This window comes from Ostrinia nubilalis, chromosome 15 (genome assembly GCF_963855985.1).
Source record: "Ostrinia nubilalis chromosome 15, ilOstNubi1.1, whole genome shotgun sequence".
Classification (NCBI taxonomy): domain Eukaryota; kingdom Metazoa; phylum Arthropoda; class Insecta; order Lepidoptera; family Crambidae; genus Ostrinia; species Ostrinia nubilalis.
Window position 1 is genome coordinate 10,835,041 of NC_087102.1, and position 20,164 is coordinate 10,855,204.

Sequence of the window (20,164 nt, forward strand, 5' to 3'; positions counted from 1 at the left end):
GTAAGTTATATTAATAATAAGTATTATAATCAGTTTAATCAGTCAGTACAATCAGTGGGCTAAGTACAGAAAATAATAAGTTTATTTATTTTCTGTACTTAGCCCACTGTAGTACTTTTGTAACTCTGCATCAAAGTGTTCTCGATCGACAAAACTAGTATTGCTCACTGATTGTTCGTTTATTTCTACCACTACAGACTCCATTTCACTCATCTATACTTATAATAAATCTGTAGAGAGGTCAATTCTGTACATGAAATATATTTTCAAAATAACTATCAGGGGGTGATTAGTGATCGATACTGATGCCAAAAATGCAATCAGTAAAATTTTTGTCTGTCTGTCTGTCTGTCTGTCTGTCTGTCTGTATGTTCCTTATAGAAACAAAAACTACTCGACGGATTTTAACGAAACTTGGTACAATTATTCTTCATACTCCTGGGCAGGTTATAGGATACTTAGGAATTCCCACGGGAACGGGCATTAGCGGGAAAATCCTTTTGTATGAAAAATCTAAACCGCTTAAGTTAGACGCTTGAAATTTGGCAAGCAGGTCCCTTAGTAAACTTAAAGCTTAGTTATAACAGGATATTGCAAAATTACTACGGGAACGGGAATTAGCGAGAAAAAACATTTGTATGAAAAAATCTAAGCCACGTAACATAGACGCTTGAAATTTGGCATGCAGGTACCTTAGTAAATTTAAAGCTTAGTTACAACAGGATATTGCAAAATTCTCACGGGAACGGGAGTTACCGGGAAAAAACATTTGTATGAAAATATCTAAACCGCGTAAGTTAGACGCTTAAAATTTGGCATGCAGGTACCTTAGTAAACTTAAAGCTTAGTTACAACAGGATATTGCAAAATTCCCACGGGAACTGGAATTAGCGGGAAATTCCTTTTGTATGACTGACTCACTGACATACCCACGCACAGCCTAAACGGCTAAACGTAGGCACTTGAAATTTATAAGGGACGTAGCTTAGGTACCGTAGAGGTGCACTAAGAAAAGAATTCCCGAAATTCCCACAGGAACAGGAATTACCGGGAAAATCCTTTTGTATGAAAAATCTAAACCGCTTAAGTTAGACGCTTGAAATTTGGCATGAAGGTCTCTTAGTAAACTTAAAGCTTAGTTACAATAGGATATTGCGAAATTCCAACGGGAACGGGAGTTAGCGGGAAAAAACATTTGTATGAAAAAATCTAAACCGCGTAAGATAGATGAAGGGGGTAAAATGGGATCCACGCGTACGAAGTCGCGGGCGGCCGCTAGTCATAAATAAAATCACGCGTTATAATAAGAATTATTACCAAACAAAACAACAATTGCTAATTTTACTACTGTAAATAAAGATAATAGATAGATTTATTTACGTTTAAACCGGTAATGGCGGCGGCCGGGTGGCGGGGAGCGGTATAAAAGCACGTGAGTCTTTTAACCAATCAACGTGCACCTTGCCTTTGTCGGATGATTTAACGGCAAGACGCCGTAAATTAATCAACTTACTAAAATACATACGTTAAATAGTACATTTCAAATGCCGTTTATTATTTTCCGAGAGTTGATCAACTACCTAGAAAATTGATCAACTTACGAGTCTTGTTATTTTCCGGTGACATATTATATACCCTTATTTATAAGATTTATTTTGCTAGGTAATATCAATGGGCTCAATTTTATATCTACCTACTTGACTTGAAACTATGCCTTCATCTTCGATTAGAATTTGCAAGAGATTCAAGAATTTTTAAAAGGTTAATTTAATTAAACGAAAGTCATTTAGAGTAAAATTAATTTATTTATTGCATTGTATTATCATTTTTATCACAAATTTCATGAATTGTCATAATAAATTAGTGTAGCATATAGTTAATAATTATCTGGAAATTTTGCGCTAAAATGACCACGGTCTCAAGGTGGATTAAAACATACGTTTAAATTAGTTGAAATCGATTAATTTTATTATTAATCATCATGGTTAACATGTAGAGAATGTCAAGAGAAGCATTAATATCAAAAATATTAATTATAGTTTACATCTTAATGTTTTAATTGTCTCAACTGCATTGCGTTTCAAGACAAATATTTGAAGCTAAAAAGCTCCGCAACTAATACAGTACCCTATGTACTTGTATGTACAGTACCTATATTAAAGTACGGACGACGGCACATCAAGAGAAATGTGGCATCATAGGTGTTTTATAAGTATGAAATTGCCTTTTTGTATCTCCAATTCTCCATACAAAACTATAAATTCTCCAATTTAACTACCTAACGAAAATCCATTTTTCAATTATTTTTGCGACTTTTTTAAGGAACCACAAATGTTAGTCTTATGAAATTTTCTGGATAGATTGAGAAAACATGCAACATTAAGTTATAGGATACAAAAAGAAAAAACACGAAATTTGATACCTGTATATTTTTATAACGGAAAGGACACCACTTAGCTCAAGATGTTTTTGAAAAATTATTTATTTAGATATAGTGATACAAATAAAAATAAGCATAAAATTTTATACTAATCCCTAATTCTTTAGAAATTTCCATCGATGTAAACAAACACTTGTGCACACAATTACACTATAATACTCACGTTTTCTTAATATCATACACATTATTTCACAAGCTCATGAAACCAACTTTATTCTCATGATGAAACAAATATGAAATCTAACATTGAAAACAAAATATTTTAACAAAATACCTATTTGGATGGTGAAAATTTGTGCTACATGTTAAAATGTCAAATCGACATCTGGCGTTTAAATTTAGGTCCTATCTCTGGAAAATCTGTAAGTCATAGACAATATTCATAGATAATAATCTGTAAATTTAATCGATTTTATTTCAAGTATTCAATTATTTCAATTACCAATTACTTTGATAATATTAATTTAAAATAAAATATAAACGAGGTTATATTCAACAATGTATTTTTTCTTCATTAAATGCAACAACACACTTTGCGAAGAAGTCTTTGAATTCAGCTTTATTATACAGACGAGTGTCACATAAAAAAGGCCTTTCGACCACTTTTCGACTGGTTTACGATTTTATTGTGCACTTTGTCCTATCCTATTTTGACGATCACATTACTGATCTCAACATCAATCAGAAGAGGGATTGATCTTAATAATTATACAAACGATCTTTGAAAATCAAATAATCGTCTGTTGCAGTCCGTAAATGATTGATCCATTTACAGAATTGCGATTAACGAGAGATTTTGTCGCATCACTAGTAGATCAACTGACATAGACTAAAAATTCGTCAATGTCAGTTGGCCATATTTGTTTACATTTAGGGAAATTTCTAAAGAACTAAGGTATAGTTAGAAATTTCGAAAAAAAATCGGCAATTTCATACTTTTACCCCTATTGTATTGTAATAGGTGTTATTTTGCTATAAAATGTGTAGACTGATGTGCAGTCGACTTTCCTAATTTATGCTTTTTAATCGCTAAAGATGCATTACAATAATAGTGAGACACTAAAACTGAGTCGTTTTAATACTAATGTAACTTGTTCGCTGGTCAAAATAACTCTTCTTAAAATCTAACCTCTTAATACCTAACTTAAAAGCTATTTTCGTCTGTAACTTAAAATTACTAATCCTTCTTTAATTTTTTTCTTTCGCATTTGCTCGAATTTGTACACTTCATCGTGATGATGGTACTGAAAACATTAACAATATTTTAGTAATAAAAAAAAAAAAAAAATCCACACATTATACTTTATACATTAGTGATTAGTTGATTTAAGTTTTTAGTTTACTTATGTACGAGTTTCCACCCGCGGCTTTGCCCGCGTGGACATTTGTCTGGCAAAGAAAAACTTTATCGCGCGCGTCCGTGCTTCACAAACCGGGATAAAAACTATCCTATGTCCTTTCTCGGGACTCAAACTATCTCTATGCCAAATTTAATCAAAATCGGTTCAGTAGTTTAGGCGTTAAAGCATGACAGACAGACAGACAGACTTATAATATTAGTATAGGTTAGTATATTTTATGTAGATATAGTATATGTAGATTTATTTAAAACACACTGAAACGCACATCTAGGCACCATATTCAGTAACTTATTTATTAATCTTATGCTCGTTTTCACAATCAATCCCTAATTTTTAAGTGACCCCTATTAAAACAAAATTCCTGTTAAGTGTCACCATAGGGGTTACTCAAAAATTAGTGAAAACGGGCATTATTCATTTCAAAAAGTAATTGGAACCTAGCCAAAAAATAAAACGGTAGGCTACTAGGCTAGGTCAGTCGTAGGCAATAAAACGATCTAAAAGGCAGCCGTTAGGTGGAATGGTTTCTTAAACAAATTACTTACTAGCTGACTTAGCTAGAGTTGCTTTGGTATGTATAGTTTGAGTTGAGTTATTATAGTGTATAATATAATAGCTTACGTCCTATTCTAAAAACTTAAAATATCGTAAGAATAGATCCAGACGTTACGCAGAAGTTTTGTTACAAACATTGTGAGAATTTTACCTTTGTATATTATACTAGCGGCCGCCCGCGATTTCGTACACGTGGATCCCGTTTTACCCCCTTACGCGGATTAGATTTTTTCATACAAATGTTTTTTTCCCTTTAACTCCCGTTCCCGTGGGAATTTTGCAATATTCTGTTGTAACTAAGCTTTAAGTTTACTAAGGTACCTGCATGCCAAATTTCAAACGTCTAACTTAAGCGGTTTAGATTTTTCATACAAAAGGATTTTCCCGCTAGTTCCCGTTCCTGTGGGAATACCTAAGTATACTATAACCTGCCCAGGAGTATGAAGAATGATTGTACCAAGTTTCGTTAAAATCCGTCGAGTAGTTTTTGTTTCTATAAGGAACATACAGACAGACAGACAGACAAAAATTTTACTCATTGCATTTCTGGCATCAGTATCGATTAGGTACTTATCACCCCCTGATAGTTATTTTGAAAATATATTTCATGTACAGAATTGACCTCTACAGATTTATTATAAGTATATTATATTTTAAAGAAGATACGTACCGCACTAGCCTTGCAGATACACCACACTTCTCTGCAACGCAGTAAACTATGTCATCAATAAACTTGCTAGGTAATTTTTTCTTTCGTGCCATATTTGGGAAGCCCGGGGGAGGTTTTCCCGTCAATGAATGAGTTGCCAGCATTCTGAAAAAAATACATTACAGTTAGAAAAAAAGAAAAATTTATAATTTAGTCCAAACTCATCAGAAATGCTGAAACATATCTTTAAACCGAAATGGCCAATGATAAAAACCTTAATAATTTGATAAATCTCGATTTGTTAAAACGTGGGTAGAAGCTTAGGGTAAAGTATACCTGCGAGGGAATACTGATGTCAATAACGATCTTGTGGCTTTGGTGTACGAGGTCCAATCGATGCACATAAGGAAATCTCTCGGCACGTACACACTACCGTCACCTATGGGAACCTGTAAATACACGATAAGATCAATAAAATACTATAGTATAAGTTACGCAGGTACATATGTATTATTACTACACGCAGAAAATAGATTATAGTAGGTATACTAGCGGCCGCCCCTGACTTCGTACGCGTTTTACCCCCTTAGAGGTGGAGATTCGTAAAATCCGTTCTTAGCGGATGTCTACACCCTATAAAGAACATACCTGAGTGGTATATTTCCCATTTATTGTATACTAGCGGCCGCCCGCGACTTCGTACGCCTGAATCCCGTTTTACCCCCTTAGGGATGGAGTTTCGTAAAATCCGTTCTTAGTGAACACCTACGTTCCAAAAGAAACCCCCATGCAAAATTTGAGCCCCTAGCACTTGTAGTTTCTGAGATTTCGTGATGAGTGAGTCAGTCAATCAGTGATCTTTCGCTTTTATAACAGAAGATGGATAAATAGTATAATTCGGTTAACTAAGTTTTAATTTACCATTCTAGGATCCAACATCCGCCTTGCCATTTCTGTTTGTATAATACTCGCACCTTCATCTTCTGATTCCGAGTCCGTGGTATCGCATAAATCGATACTCTCCTGTAATAATCAGATGAACTTATTACGTTTAATATTCTGCAAAAACAGTTCCTGCAATAATTAACTTTAAAAAAAAATAAAACCGACTTCAAATGCGTGAATACAAAAAAAACTAAAAATTAAAAATATTGCGTATAAAAAAGTTCATCCCCAATTTTCCACCATTGGGGGTGAAATATTTTCTTCAAATTCGCATGAAACCACCCTTTTGATAATACCTATTCAACAAAAAAATAATCGTTCAAATTGATTTATAATCGGCGGAGATATTGCGTATAAAAAAGTTCATCCCCAATTTTCCACCATTGGGGGTTGTTTTTTCTATTATTAAATTTAAATGGGACCACCCTTGAGGTATTACCTATACGCCGAAAAAAGATTTGTTCAAATCGGTTCATAATTGGCGGAGTTATCGCGTAACAAACATAGAAAAAAAAACATACGGGTCGAATTGAGAACCTCCTCCTTTTTTTTGAAGTCGGTTGAAAAACGGAACGTCTCAATGGGAACAACGCCATGACAAGGTAGGCACCTACTCAGTAAGAGATATCATGATAGTATTATTTTTATTTACCGTCTCATTTTTTAACATACTTCTTGTAATTTTCGTCTGGTCAATACCTTTATGTTCTACCTCAGAGCACGTGGTGTCGCATTCTGAATCGATATTGTCCTGTAAAAAAATACCACAGTTATTTAATGTTTTTAATATTATTCAGTAATACAGGGGGGGATTTTGTAATATCACCCAAAGGGAAAGTAGTCTTTATACTGTTAGATAGAAAATTTTACTCAAAGAAAACATTCCTTTATTTTTGAAAAGAAAGAGTACTGCCACAGTTACTGCATTCAAAGATTTACGAAAGAAAAACTTTTCGATAATCTTATCACTTTTTCTAAATAATTAACCCTAACCACAGATAATAATAATATAATACCCCTAACGATCGATTTGATAAAAATATAGGGTGTAATTTTTAACAGATTTTAGTCGATTTAATTCCCGGGTGTGGCAAGCAATTTTCGGAATTTTTTAAATGCAGTTCCTCACTCTCTTTCTTTTAAAAAATAAATGAATATTTTCTTTGAGTAAAATTTTCTATTTAATGGCATTAAATTCCACCCTGTATATTTAGACATACCTACTATCCGTTCGCGATAAGTTTGCCGCTGCCTATATGACGTCACTCGAAAGAAGTGTTTATAACTATTGAAAATATTTTTTATTTATTAATATTGATAAAAATTGTGTATTTGCGTAAAATAAGACACATTAATTGCGTTACTTTACTAACTTATTGCGTTTAATCGCGGTTGGGGGAGGGGACGCGCATTCCACGGACCAGCAAACTTAGCGCGAACGGGTAGTATTAATTAATTATGATTACCTCATTGTAGTCAATGTCAGTCTGCTGTGCGTACAAATGGTCATGTGTAGGCTCTAGGATTTGGTTGGGTTGATTATCAACAATATTGCTTTGCCAGTGTTCATCACGATCATGATGTATGCCTTCATCTTCACTAAGGCATTCTTGCTCCAAGGCATGTGAGTTATCGATTTGGTGTTTATTCGATACATTTTCTGAATTAATTACTGTCCTCGGAGTCGATGTAATAACGCTTGTTTTATCGGTTTTCTGTTTCAATATTGTTTCATTCTCTGAAGCCCAATTTCCAGTATTTACTTTGAATATATTCGGGTGTCTATTTATATTAGACCCATAAAACATATGAAGACAAAACCTCTTTTTTGGAGGCAAGTGAGTATTCGTCTCCCACATATACCTATAAAAATCTGCGGGTCCTTCTAAATCAAACTAAATAAAAAGGAATTTAATTAGTATCAATTAGTAACCATTAAAATCAAGAATCACAGTCTATCTATGTCTTTGTCGGCCGTTTGGTGTAGTGGTTCAGAACGGACTACTATGCCGAGAGGTCCCGGGTTCGATTCCCGGCCGGGCAGAAATTGAAATGATGAATTTTAATTTCTGTGACGGGTCTGGGTGTGACTATGTATAATATTTATGTATTTAAAAAAAAAAGTATATAAGTAGTATATCCGTTAAGCTAGCACCCATAACACAAGCATTAAGTTGCTTACTTTGGGGCTAGCTGGCGCTGTGTGAAATTGTCCAAAGATTATTTATATTTATATTTATCTATATCTATAATACTTATTATAAATGCGAAAGTTTGAATGGATGTCTGGATGTTTGTTACTCTTTCACGCAAAAACTACTGAACGGATTTTGATGAAACTTTACATTATTGTTGTTTACTAGCGGCCACCCGCGACTTCGTACGCGTGGATCCCGTTTAACCCCTTTAGGGATTGAGTTTAGCAAAATCCCGTCTTAGTGACCACCTACGATCTAAAAGGAATCCATGCAAAATTTAAGACTCCTAGCACTAATTGTAGTTTCTGAGATTTCGTGATGAGTGATTCAGTTAATGACCTTTCGCTTTCATACAGGGTGTTAGGTAAATGGGTATATGAGCCGACACTAGCCCATGTTAACATATGCATATAAATGGTATGGTGAAGTCAGAAATTTGATATGATCATTTTAATTTTTTTAATGTTCATACAAAATAAAATTTATAAAATCAGATTTGTATGAAAATTAAAATAATTTGAACGATGATATAAATTTTCTGACTTCACCATACCATTTATATGCATATGTTAACACGGGCTAGTATCGGCTCATATACCCATTTACCTAACACCCTGTATAGATATAGATAACCCAGAATAACATGCTATAATTATAATTTATGACGGTCTGTGACAAACTAATTTCACGCGTTTGAAGCCGCGGTCAAAAGCTAGTTATGAATATTTGAGGACTCGTTCCCACGGTAATCCAGTTTTGGTGGAATCCAGCAATGCAGTAGGCAAAACTGGGCTATTTTGACACACATTTTGTGTTTGAAATTCAAGTTACAAATTCAAACGGATCGGTTTTTTGCGGGTCTGCAAACGGGATGTTCGTGTTAAAAACGGGATTCTACAAAACACTGAATATTTCCATGGATACAAGCCTAAGCTAGATTAAAAAAACCGTAGATCGTGCTTCGCGACGTTTTTTAGGAAGGCTTAAAACACCAGACTATTCCCACCTCTCGTTCCGACCGCTGCAACTCCTGTGTAGCCAGGATCTACAGCTTGAACCAATAAAACCCAAACAGTGAAGGTCAAGTTTATAGCGGGGGAAAATTAAACTGTCATTGGACCCGCAACGAAATTAATCAGAAGAACATTCGAAGTTAAGGTTCGACTTCCCTCCATTGCAAAGCGGATGACAGGTGACAAACAAAGGTTTTAGTAACGTAGCACCTAGCTGGCCTTAAGCTGAAATGGTGATGATGATCAAGAAGTATGTACCTACCAAACTAGTCCGCGGGGCTGCCTCTTTGCTAGATGGCTGCTTAATAACTGGTGTAACACTTTGAATTTTTATAGATCTGTAAAAGACGTAAGTATATTGTATTAGAGGTATTTGAATCTACTTAGGAATATTTTTATTTTTTTACTAAATGTTATTTCAAACTGGCAATGCGAGTGCTTTGGATCAATCTGTAAGTTTATAAAAATAATAATAATGCATGCATTGTATGTATGCAATATGCATGTATCATGATATATTACATATAATAATTTCATTTTTACTGATTGAATACTCATAGTTAGGTACTTACTTGATTTTTTTTGGCGTCTTCAGTCGGGATGAATTCATTTGTTTTATGGGAGTAGGCTGGTAACTGTAGTATTTGGACAATAATTCTTTTGGGGAAACCATGATTTTGTCGTGGGCCTTGGGAACTGAAAAGTAAGAGTATAAATTAATATCAATATAATTTTTAATTGCAATAACCGTTTATTAAGTACAATCATTTATTTTTTTCCTTGTATAAGCTCTTTTAACTTGTATTTATTGGCGTACTTATGCCCGCGGCTACACCCATGAAATTTAGTTTGTCACAGATCGTCATAAATTGTAGCCTATATGTTATTCTAGGTTATATACAATAATACTGTAAAGTTTCATCAAAATCCGTTCAGTAGTTTTTGCGTGAAAAAGTAACAAACATGTTAACAGCCAGACATACATACAAACGTTCACATTTATAAATTAGTTCTGAAAACTCACGGCTCATGTTTATGATAGTAGTTGAAGCTTAGCCTTGGATTGAAAGAAAGAAAGAAAATATTTTTATTTGGTCCAACCATCCTTAATTAAACTACTTACAACATATACTCAACATCAAATAAAACGCACCTTCCGCGACGCGAACTTTAAAGATTTTCTCCTGAAACAACCATGGTGCCCCAACAATATTGGTGTTATTTGAAAGCCCAATAAATATCCTTAAAGAAAAACACATTCAATTTCATAATAAATGATTAACATATACCATAAATGTGACTTGAAAAAAGACCTCACTTTGGGCTCACCTCTGGGATCAATTAGACCAGTTTTTTTTTGTTATAAAACCAAATAATGATCTCACATGTCCTCTTTAACAGATGGATAGCGATTAATCCCTACTTAACAGTTTTATAGCGATAAAAGTTGTCTCAAGCGTAACTACCTATTTTTTAAAGAAGTGACTCTGGATCCTTCTAAAGACACATTTTTGGGGTAAAAACTTTTCCTATAATGAAATCAAGTTTAGAACTAGGCTTTTAAATAATGCCAATATTGGAGAGAAGTGGGGATGCATACGTTTAATAGTGCTTGTCGCGGGAGGTGCGATTTATTTGACGACGAGTGTAGTTACTTACATAAGTAGTTAAATTTGATTGCAGTGCATTCCCGACCTATATTTTTAACAATGCCCAAGCTATGTAGGTACTCACCTGGTTTTACGTCCCCTCTAATAATCGTAATTCGCAAGTCCGAATGATTCACGATGACTGGGCTGCGTAAAGTGGTACTATCTGGTAATTTTTTCATTGTGATGTTGTTAATTTTATTAAACTAATGATCTTTAGTAGGATGCCTTCATGTAGTTGAGTAGTACGTTGTGAAGGATACCCAGTTACGCTGTTATAAAGAAAAAAGCATTCAGTAAACTTTCAGTACGTTACTTAGTATTCCTAAAGTACCACGTAGGTATTAAGTACATATTTGTAACAAAATATTAAAAATAACACCACTGAGATAAAAAAAAGCTTCCAAGGTCAAGTAGCTAATGATTACAATGAAATATGATGAATGGCTTTGTGTCCCATTGTTGAAACAGATAATATTGTTAAATACATTCCTAGAAAAAGGGGTGCAAATTTTATAGCTTTTAAAGAAACGAAATGTGGGAATATTGTTACATTCTCAATTTCTGAAATAATTTTAACCCACGTGTTGTTAAAATAATCTTATCTCCAAAAGCTCGTTATTTATTGTGTTATTTATGCTATTGTACTATAGAATAAACGTTGTACCTTACCTGAGTCAAATAGTTGGAGTAGATAAATCTCCTCAAAAATAACACGGGTCGATCGACTGCTTGTATCTATTTCTATTTTAATGAAACGTTTGGTTTAAAATCACATTTATGTTCCATTTTGCCTTCTTCGTGCATATAATATGAAATTAGCATACCAATTTTTTATTAAATATTTTCGAATAAGATTCTAAACTTTTGAAACGGATTCTTATGTTAAAGTTATTCTATTCATTTGATAATTCCCGTTAATATTGGATAGAATAAGTTAAATCGTCCCTATCTTATTGCAATCTGCTTCCGTGCGTCGGAACACACCTGCCTATGCTTGACGATTCGCATTCATAAGAGGGTAGAATTATTTATTGAACAGTGCGATGGTGTACACGGGTATACGTTGCATTTTTTGCACCAGTGTGGGGTGATACAAATGTGTATGGAGCGGGATTCTTACCTGAATTCGTTGGTAAGCTCACTCCAACGTGTAACACACGCAAAATGACATCAAAACGGAGGTTGTCTGATAATGATATCAGCAAGCTTACGTTTGTGAAAGAAATGTGGTTGCTAGTTGAGAATGTGAACGGTGGTGGTGATGTGCCGAGGTTTGAGGTTTTGTGTGTGGACCCGAAGCTGGCGGCTGAGGATGGCATTGACATTATGCCAGACAACTGGATTTACGTCCAGCCCGATGGCGAAGGTGAACCTAGATTGGTCTTCGTACGGGACGCGTCGCGTGAGTAATCAATCATTATAAAAATTGTTTAAAAAATGTTAGCACTTAAAGCTGAAATGCATCATCTTACTTTACCTTTATGAAACGTCTAAAAGCTGTCAAATTTCATACAAAAACCACCGGTCATTGTTATAGTTACGGTTAAAGTAAGTTGGTGCAAGTCAACCTAAAAGTTTCATATCAAACAAATGTTAATTTTTTTAACTTAAAAAATAAATGATTTTGGAGTAGTTTCCCGGCAAGCGAAGGGATGTGGGTTTGATTTCCAACTTTGCAATTCCACTTTTTCAAGTTATTACAAAATCAATATAAATCACTGTTGATCCTATTTATTTCTATTACTACATAATACAAAAATTTGTGTACATGCACATAGTTATTTATTAGTATTTTTTTGGGTTGTGTATGAATATCAAAAGCAAAACAAACATCAGACAAATAGAAGATAGGCAGTATATTATACTGAGTGGTAGTTAATGAGTTGTTTTGATTATAGAATTAAATAAGTAAACAAACAACCTACTTATTACTAAACTAGCTTTCCGCCCGCGGCTTCGCCCGCGTGGAATTTTGTCTGTCACAGAGAAACTTTATCGCGCGCGTCCCTGTTTCAAAAACCGGGATAAAAACTATCCTATGTTCTTTCCCGGGACTCAAACTATCTCTATGCCAAATTTCATCAAAATCGGTTGCGAGGTTTAAGCGGGAAAGCGTAACAGACAGACAGACAGACAGAGTTAATTTCGCATTTATAATATTAGTTGGGATATTACCTACACGTACCTACTTACCTAAATGCATAGGTACTCAATTTACGCTCGTTTCATTTGTTACATCTAGTCTGGAATAGGTCATCATTCTGTTTAAACTCTTACCTCATCGTATCGCTAGAAAGCTATTTTAGATTATTGACCAATTAAACTAAACTTAATTACTGAAAAACTTAATCTTAATTATAATTGCAGGCAGCAGAACATTGATGGAAGATACCAGGGACTCTTTAGAAAATACAAAATCAAAATGGACCAAAAAAAAGCCAAAGAGTAATGAAAATATGTCGATATGTAAAACGAGTAGGGAATCAGTAGCTAAGGCCAATAAGGAAAAGAATGACAACTCTAAAAAGAAAGGCGTGAAAAATACTCGAAAGAGTAGCGTGAGTGAAGTGGTTGAGCCAAAAAGAAGGAGAAGCGAAAGACTGGTAAGACTCATCTAATGTTTATAAGATTTTATTTATGAAACTTTAAAGCCATCGCATAATCTAAAAAATAAAGCTGTGAAATGGTTGAAAATAAATATTCATGATAGTGTAAGCGATTTATTTAGACTTGATTCACTATCGAAATTTTGTAACCTAATTTAGAGACATAGTTATGCGATCATTATATTGAATCTGTTGATCTGTAATAGCAGTAATAGATAGATACGACAAAATTATTTAATATGATGCAACTGTGTCGTAGTCCTTTTGGAGACAGCTTCACATTTCGTTTAGTGGCAAGAAGGCTAACGTTTTCGGTGTATTTCAGAAACAGTTCGATGGAGCAGTCCCATCGTGCAGCGGCATATCAAATCGGGCCGCTTCCTCTCCTGTCATTCCCTCCCCTGTCATTCCCACTCCTGTCATTCTCTCCCCTATCATTCCCAGTCCTGTCATTCCTTCCCCTCAACCCATTCGTCCCCTTTCTGCCTTCCAACCTGTTTATCGTGGTTGTCGGCCTCCCTCTCCCGTCCTGCCTCTCCCGCCTACCATTCCTCCCCTCTCGGCCATCCCTCCATACGTTCCCGGTTCTCCTAGCACGTCCCCGATTCCTAGCACTCCATCAATACTCAATTCACCCCCTGAGTATAGTTCTCTGCCCCCTCCAACCCCTTCCCCAATCAGCCCTCTCCCTCCCAGCCCCCCACGCCTTATCAGCATTCCACCTCGGTTGTACCCGACGGTCGGTCGAGGTCGAAGTCGAATAATAATGTCGGAAGATGATTCCTCGCGGAACAGCAATGACAGCACAAGTACTTCAGATGCTGACGTGCTGACGGTAAGTATAAACTAAGTACTTCAATTATTAATGAATTAAGGTATCAATTAATAAATTCATGTTTTTAGTTGAAGTCATATAATTTTACTTGGTTATAGTATGTATTATCTGGTATTATTTACAAGCTAGGGAGATTGCAATAACAAATTAATGTAAAATTTATGTAAAAACAAACCTACAAAAATAGCTATGTTTTAACCTTTGTCTAGTTACATACTTATTTTGTTTCATTTGGGACTAGATGGCAGTGTAAATGCTTTTCAACTCCAAAAATTAAACTTATTTATTAAATACATACTTACACATCCATTGGTTATGATTGTTAGGGATGATGTTATAACATAAATAACTCAGTTTGTTATTGGTTTCTTGATAAACAATTGTTATTTTTCATCATAAATATCCCCGTCCCCCGATATGTATGTACCATACTAGATAGCATCCCACTTAACATCAGGTGCGATTGTCGTCAAATAGCTGCCTTGTTTTATGCATAAAAATATTTGATTTCAGACACCAAGAAATCGCCGATTAATGGCCATAGCGGTAGGAAGATTTTTAACTCAAATAAGGAGACAGCAATACAGACGTCGCCTTCGTCGCGCCAGGCGAGTGGAACCATTTTGCATGGAACCCATCGTGTATTTCCCAACGTCACAACCAGGGCCCAGTCGCGGTACCTCAAGACACTATGAAAGAACGACTCGAAGAAGTCAAACACCTTTTGAGCGGCCCTCCCGAGTGCAAAGACAGGACGATGACGACGATGACGATGAAGACAGAGGACGCAAAAGAAGAGAAAAACAGAGAAAAAAGAGAGGACAGAGAGAGAGTAACAGAGATGCGGAACATAACGGAGGTGCAGGACATAGCAGAGATGGTGAATTTAACGGAGATGCAGAACATAATGGAGATGCAGGACATAATAATGGAGTTGCAGAACATAATAGAGATGCAGAACATAATGAAGAAACAAACCATAACGAAGAAGCAGAAGACGCTGAACAATGTGAAGAAGAAGAACAGTGCGAGGAAGAAGAACAGTGCGATGAAGAAGAACAGTGCGATGAAGAAGAACAGTGCGATGAAGAAGAACAGAGCTTAGAAGGAGAACAGAGCGAAGGAGAACAGAGCGGAGGAGAACAGAGCGGAGAAGAACAGAGCGGAGAAGAACAGAGCGGAGGAGAACAGAGCGGAGAAGAACAGAGCGGAGAAGAACAGAGCGGAGGAGAACAGAGCGAAGAAGTAGAAGAAGAAGAAGAAGATGATGATGATGATGATGATGGGAGCAACGATAGTTACGTAGAAGGTGCGACCGCATTTTTACAATTGGGATCAGCCCTCAAACACATGGTCTCCCAGCTCAACAAGCTTACTAGTAGTATGCGAATTATACCTGCAAACGAGATCCCAAATCGAAACGGTTCCCGAAATCGGAATCGTTCCCGAAATCGGAGTCGTTTCCGAAATCGAAACGAGCCAGTCGATCTTCCAGAGGACGTCTCGTCTGGAGCGGAATCGGATCATTATCCGATGAATTATGAATCTCCTGAGAATCAGTCTGAAAATGAAGAGAATTCGCCGCCTGATCCGGAGCCTCCAGTAGTTGCAGCAGATGGGATGTTACCTCCAGTAGATGGGGACATACCTCCAGCAAATGCTGAGGTACCTCCAGTAAATGCAGAGATACCTCCAGCAAATGCTGAAATACCTCCAGCAGATGCGGAGCTGCCTCCACCAGAACAACCGAGAAGGATATCTCCCCCAATCATAGCTGTTCCGGCACCATCGGTACAAAGGATTCCCACTCCTCAACAGGCTGTGGTAGGGGTAGTCGAGAGGGTCGAAAGAGATGACCAAGGTGACGAAGATGATCTACAACGATTAATCAACGAAAATATGCCTGGGCCGTCCAGGATAGTGTCAGTGCGAAGAGTTTCAGCTCATACAACATCAAGGAGAGGAGAGAGAGGAGAGATGGTAAGTCTTTATTTATTTATTTATTTGAACACCAACAAGGTTACATTGAGGACAAAAAATGACACTTGTAAATGCAAACTTAATTATAGGTGAAAACATCATGCGTTAGAGACTGTTAAGCAACAGCAATTAGGGGTTAAAAACTGAAAATATTTAATATGGTGTAAAGAAGTCCCTATGCTTGTTCAAATCGGTGAGATTTGTCCAAGCATGTGGACTTGTATTTACGTAAACCAAGGAAAAAAATATCAACATTAACATTATTGGACCTAGACAGAGCACATAATAAAGATACATAAAACACTAGCGGCCGCCCGCCACTTCGTACGCGTGGATCCCGTTTTACCCCCTTCATCTATCTTACGCGGTTTAGATTTTTTCATACAAATGTTTTTTCCCGCTAACTCCCGTTCCCGTGGGAATTTTGCAATATCCTGTTGTAACTAAGCTTTAAGTTTACTAAGGTACCTGCATGCCAAATTTCAAGCGTCTAACTTAAGCGGTTTAGATTTTTCATACAAAATGATTTTCCCGCTTATTCCCGTTCCCGTGGGAATTTCGGGAATTTCTTTCTTAGTGCACCTCTACGGTACCTAAGCTACGTCCCTTCCAAATTTCAAGTGCCTATGTTTAGCCGTTTGGGCTGTGCGTTGATATGTCAGTCAGTCAGTCAGTTTCTCCTTTATTTATTACAAAAATCTTAATTTGATTTCAGGTTCCCATCGGTAATGGCCGGGCCCTGGTGCCAGCTAGACTTCTGGAAAAGATCGACTGGACTTGTTACACGACAGCTACCAGACAACTATTGCAATCAGTGTTTCCACGGAAGTAAGGAATTCTATGCTGTTTCGAACCAAAGTATTTAGATAATAATTAGAGTACTGAATTCTTAACGCGTTGATGTCTTTTGTATGAAACATTACACGTTCGTATATTTTTGTATTATTCTGCTATTCTGATGAATAATGTAATAATTTAATTAACTTTGAACACTAAAATAATCTGTTATTTATTCCCTGCAGTACTAATTTAGTTACGAGTAGGTATGTTTCAAAGTTTTCGATTCAGACTTCTGCGATAGTATAGTTTAATAATTCGTTTAATATTTTTGACACAATCATTCACTAAACATGATCATTATTATATTATTAGTATTTTGTGGCACTATGTAACCTTGTGTTTAATCGTTATTATAATTTCTTAGCGATTAGAGTCGCTTATCAAACTAAATTTTAAATAAACAACTTGAAAAAAATCGAACTGCCTAAAGCGGGAATCGAACCCACGACGAATCGCAAAGCTTAGAGAGCAGTCGCCTGGCAAGTAAAAGGTCGTGAGTTCGATTCCCGTCTTAGGAAGTTTGTTTTCTCAAGTTGTTGTTGTTGTCAAGCCTAGACTGTAAACCTATTACAAATAAATAAATAAAACCTTGTGTTAAATTTTCCAGGGTGTTGGCGACTCATTCGCTGACGGGAAAGCCGTCCCCAGCCTTCCTGGATAAGCCTGGTAAGAAGAAGCTGGACCCTGAACTGGTTGAAGACATCGTGATTATAGTAATGCAGCGGTGTCGAGTGAACGAGCGAATGGTAAGGTAAGAATAACGATCGAATATCTTTACCTATTGTTCATATTGGTACAGTATGTAAGAACAAAGGTATTTCAGAAAGGTAAACCAGGAATCCTGGTTCACAGAATTGTGTGTATGAGATACCTATTTACTTTTTAATATTTCTTATTATTAATTATTTATTGAATATGAATGATAATGATAGTTCATTATCCGCGAAGCCACGGACGGAAAGCTAGTGCTTTCGGTCCGCGGCTTCGCCCTCGTGGAATTTTGTCTTTCACAGAAAAACTTTATCGCGCGCATCCCTGTTTCAAAAACCGGGATAAAAACTTTCCCGGGACTCAAACTATCTCTACGCCAAATTTCATCAAAATCGCTTCAGTACCTCTAGCATGAACAACTTTCGTCTTCGAATCGTTTGCGTACTCGATAAAATTCGATACTCAGTCTTCGAGCGCATCCCTGTTTCAAAAACCGGGATAAAAACTTTCCCGGGACTCAAACTATCTCTACGCCAAATTTCATCAAAATCGCTTCAGTACCTCTAGCATGAACAACTTTCGTCTTCGAATCGTTTGCGTACTCGATAAAATTCGATACTCAGTCTTCGAATTAAACAATAACGTGACAATTTTGATTCTCAAAATAAGTTTCGTGCAACCACATCTCGACGGTCCCTACGTACAATTCAGTATCTACCAGTTCCGTGATTTGCCGTTTTTGTTTGCAAAACCTTCAGAGCACCCAACAGTTACGGCTCAGTTCAAAAAACATACAGTTTTTATTTAAATCGAACCTTAAAACGTCAAAAAACAAATCCCGCAACTACAAAATTAGAACGATTTCCGCAGTAAAATTGCATTAGTGGGAGTTACGAAATTTTACGTTGGACCGCACGCTTAACCCCGCGCGCCCAACCCCGCAACTACCACTTTCATTCGCGCAGGTCGAGTGAATTGATACGTATTTTATGAAGGAAATACGAGTAGGTATTATTATGGTTTCTGACCTAATTTATTTCACTCAACATTATACCAACGGCAAATTAATCATTTAACTGTAGGAATCTGGTAGTTGCGTTGTTTCACTAGGGAAAATTAAAGTTACTATTGTAAGTAGGTGGCACTTACCTATTTTTACGTCGGAAAATTAAAGTATCTTCTAGCCGTAACTGCCACTATAAATGTTTTACTTTGGAAAAGTTTGTTTTATGTCTATAAGTTAGTGCCAGTAACGGTGTTTTACGCTGAGAAATTGTATTTTAGCAATATCTGGTGGAGATAAAAGTGAAGACAAAACAATATAAAATATGATAAACAAAACGACTGAAGTCATTTATTAGACTTAACGCAACCAAGTTCTTCTCCTATGCTACTTTTTATAAGATACAAGTTTGTAAAAATATCTTAAAAATTTATTTTATTTATTTATCAAGCATATTATGGAATTCAGAAATAAATATAAGCAGGCAACACTTACAAACAAAAGTTTCAATTAACTCAGAAGCTACTATTACATGCTTACATGATATTGCATACATACCCGTCAGAAGGATGAGGTATACCCACTAAAAATACCCTGATGCACCCGTCACTCGCTATAAGTGCTAACTGTGAGATTCCGAACAAAGACCTCCCGCCTACACGGCGACAGTTGGGACGAGAGCAGCTGGAAGTACACAGCTTTCCCGCACACACACACTCACCGTCAGCAGACGGTGGTGGTGGCTTATGCAATGCCTCCCGTACTGCCTCACGACCCCGTTACGCTGGCCATTACTGAGGAAGGAAGATAGGAGCCAATCATACTGTCACCTTCCCTGGAGTGAATTCAAATGCACCCGCACTTGGTTCGTAGTCGCGCTATCGTACCGCAGCTTCTTTCGGCACCTTGTCTTCTCAGATAGAGGTGATTCATTACCACCCAGGTTTTGTTACCGTCCACATAGCTTTGACTATGCTATCCCGCAAGAATATGGTGGGCCGTATGCTCCTAGCCACCGCAATACAGGTAGGGCTCGAAGGATCCGTGCCCAGTCATGGTGAAATCGCTCGAGCAACCTTAAACTTCTGCACGATTGCGAATAAGGTTCGGTGACCCAACTTAGCTACGGCTAGGTAGTTTATCAACTACTAGACTACAGCACAGGCTAGCGAGTCTCACGTCAAACGGCCTCTCTGTCCTCCTAAGGCGGAGCTTTCACCTCGTTCTTCACGCTGCGTTAAAGCCTACCATGTAGCCCTGTAGATTCTTGGCCTGTTAAGGTCTTAGAAGATGGGTAGCGTTACCCTTCCCTACGAGGGTGATGCCTTAGATGGGAGTCCTGTACAGAATTATGCTTTTGAGGGTGCCAGTATAGA

At 36.7% G+C, this 20,164-nt stretch overlaps 1 protein-coding gene and 1 long non-coding RNA gene across 2 annotated transcripts; both read right to left on the reverse strand.

Moving 5' to 3' along the window:
- Nucleotides 1–3,344: 3,344 nt before the first annotated feature.
- Nucleotides 3,345–5,438, reverse strand: LOC135078502 (uncharacterized). The gene is made up of 3 exons (XR_010258633.1): nt 5,342–5,438; nt 5,027–5,170; nt 3,345–3,684 (listed from the first exon to the last, which is right to left on the reverse strand). It is a non-coding gene; the product is annotated as an uncharacterized LOC135078502 (long non-coding RNA).
- Nucleotides 5,439–5,917: 479 nt separating this feature from the next.
- LOC135078566 (uncharacterized) lies at nt 5,918–11,047 on the reverse strand. Its single transcript, XM_063973097.1, has 6 exons — nt 10,896–11,047; nt 9,734–9,857; nt 9,424–9,499; nt 7,417–7,845; nt 6,603–6,701; nt 5,918–6,028 (listed from the first exon to the last, which is right to left on the reverse strand). The coding sequence occupies exons 1-6, from the start codon at nt 10,990–10,992 to the stop codon at nt 5,918–5,920; spliced, it is 936 nt and encodes a 311-aa protein (XP_063829167.1). The 5' UTR covers nt 10,993–11,047.
- Nucleotides 11,048–20,164: the final 9,117 nt, after the last annotated feature.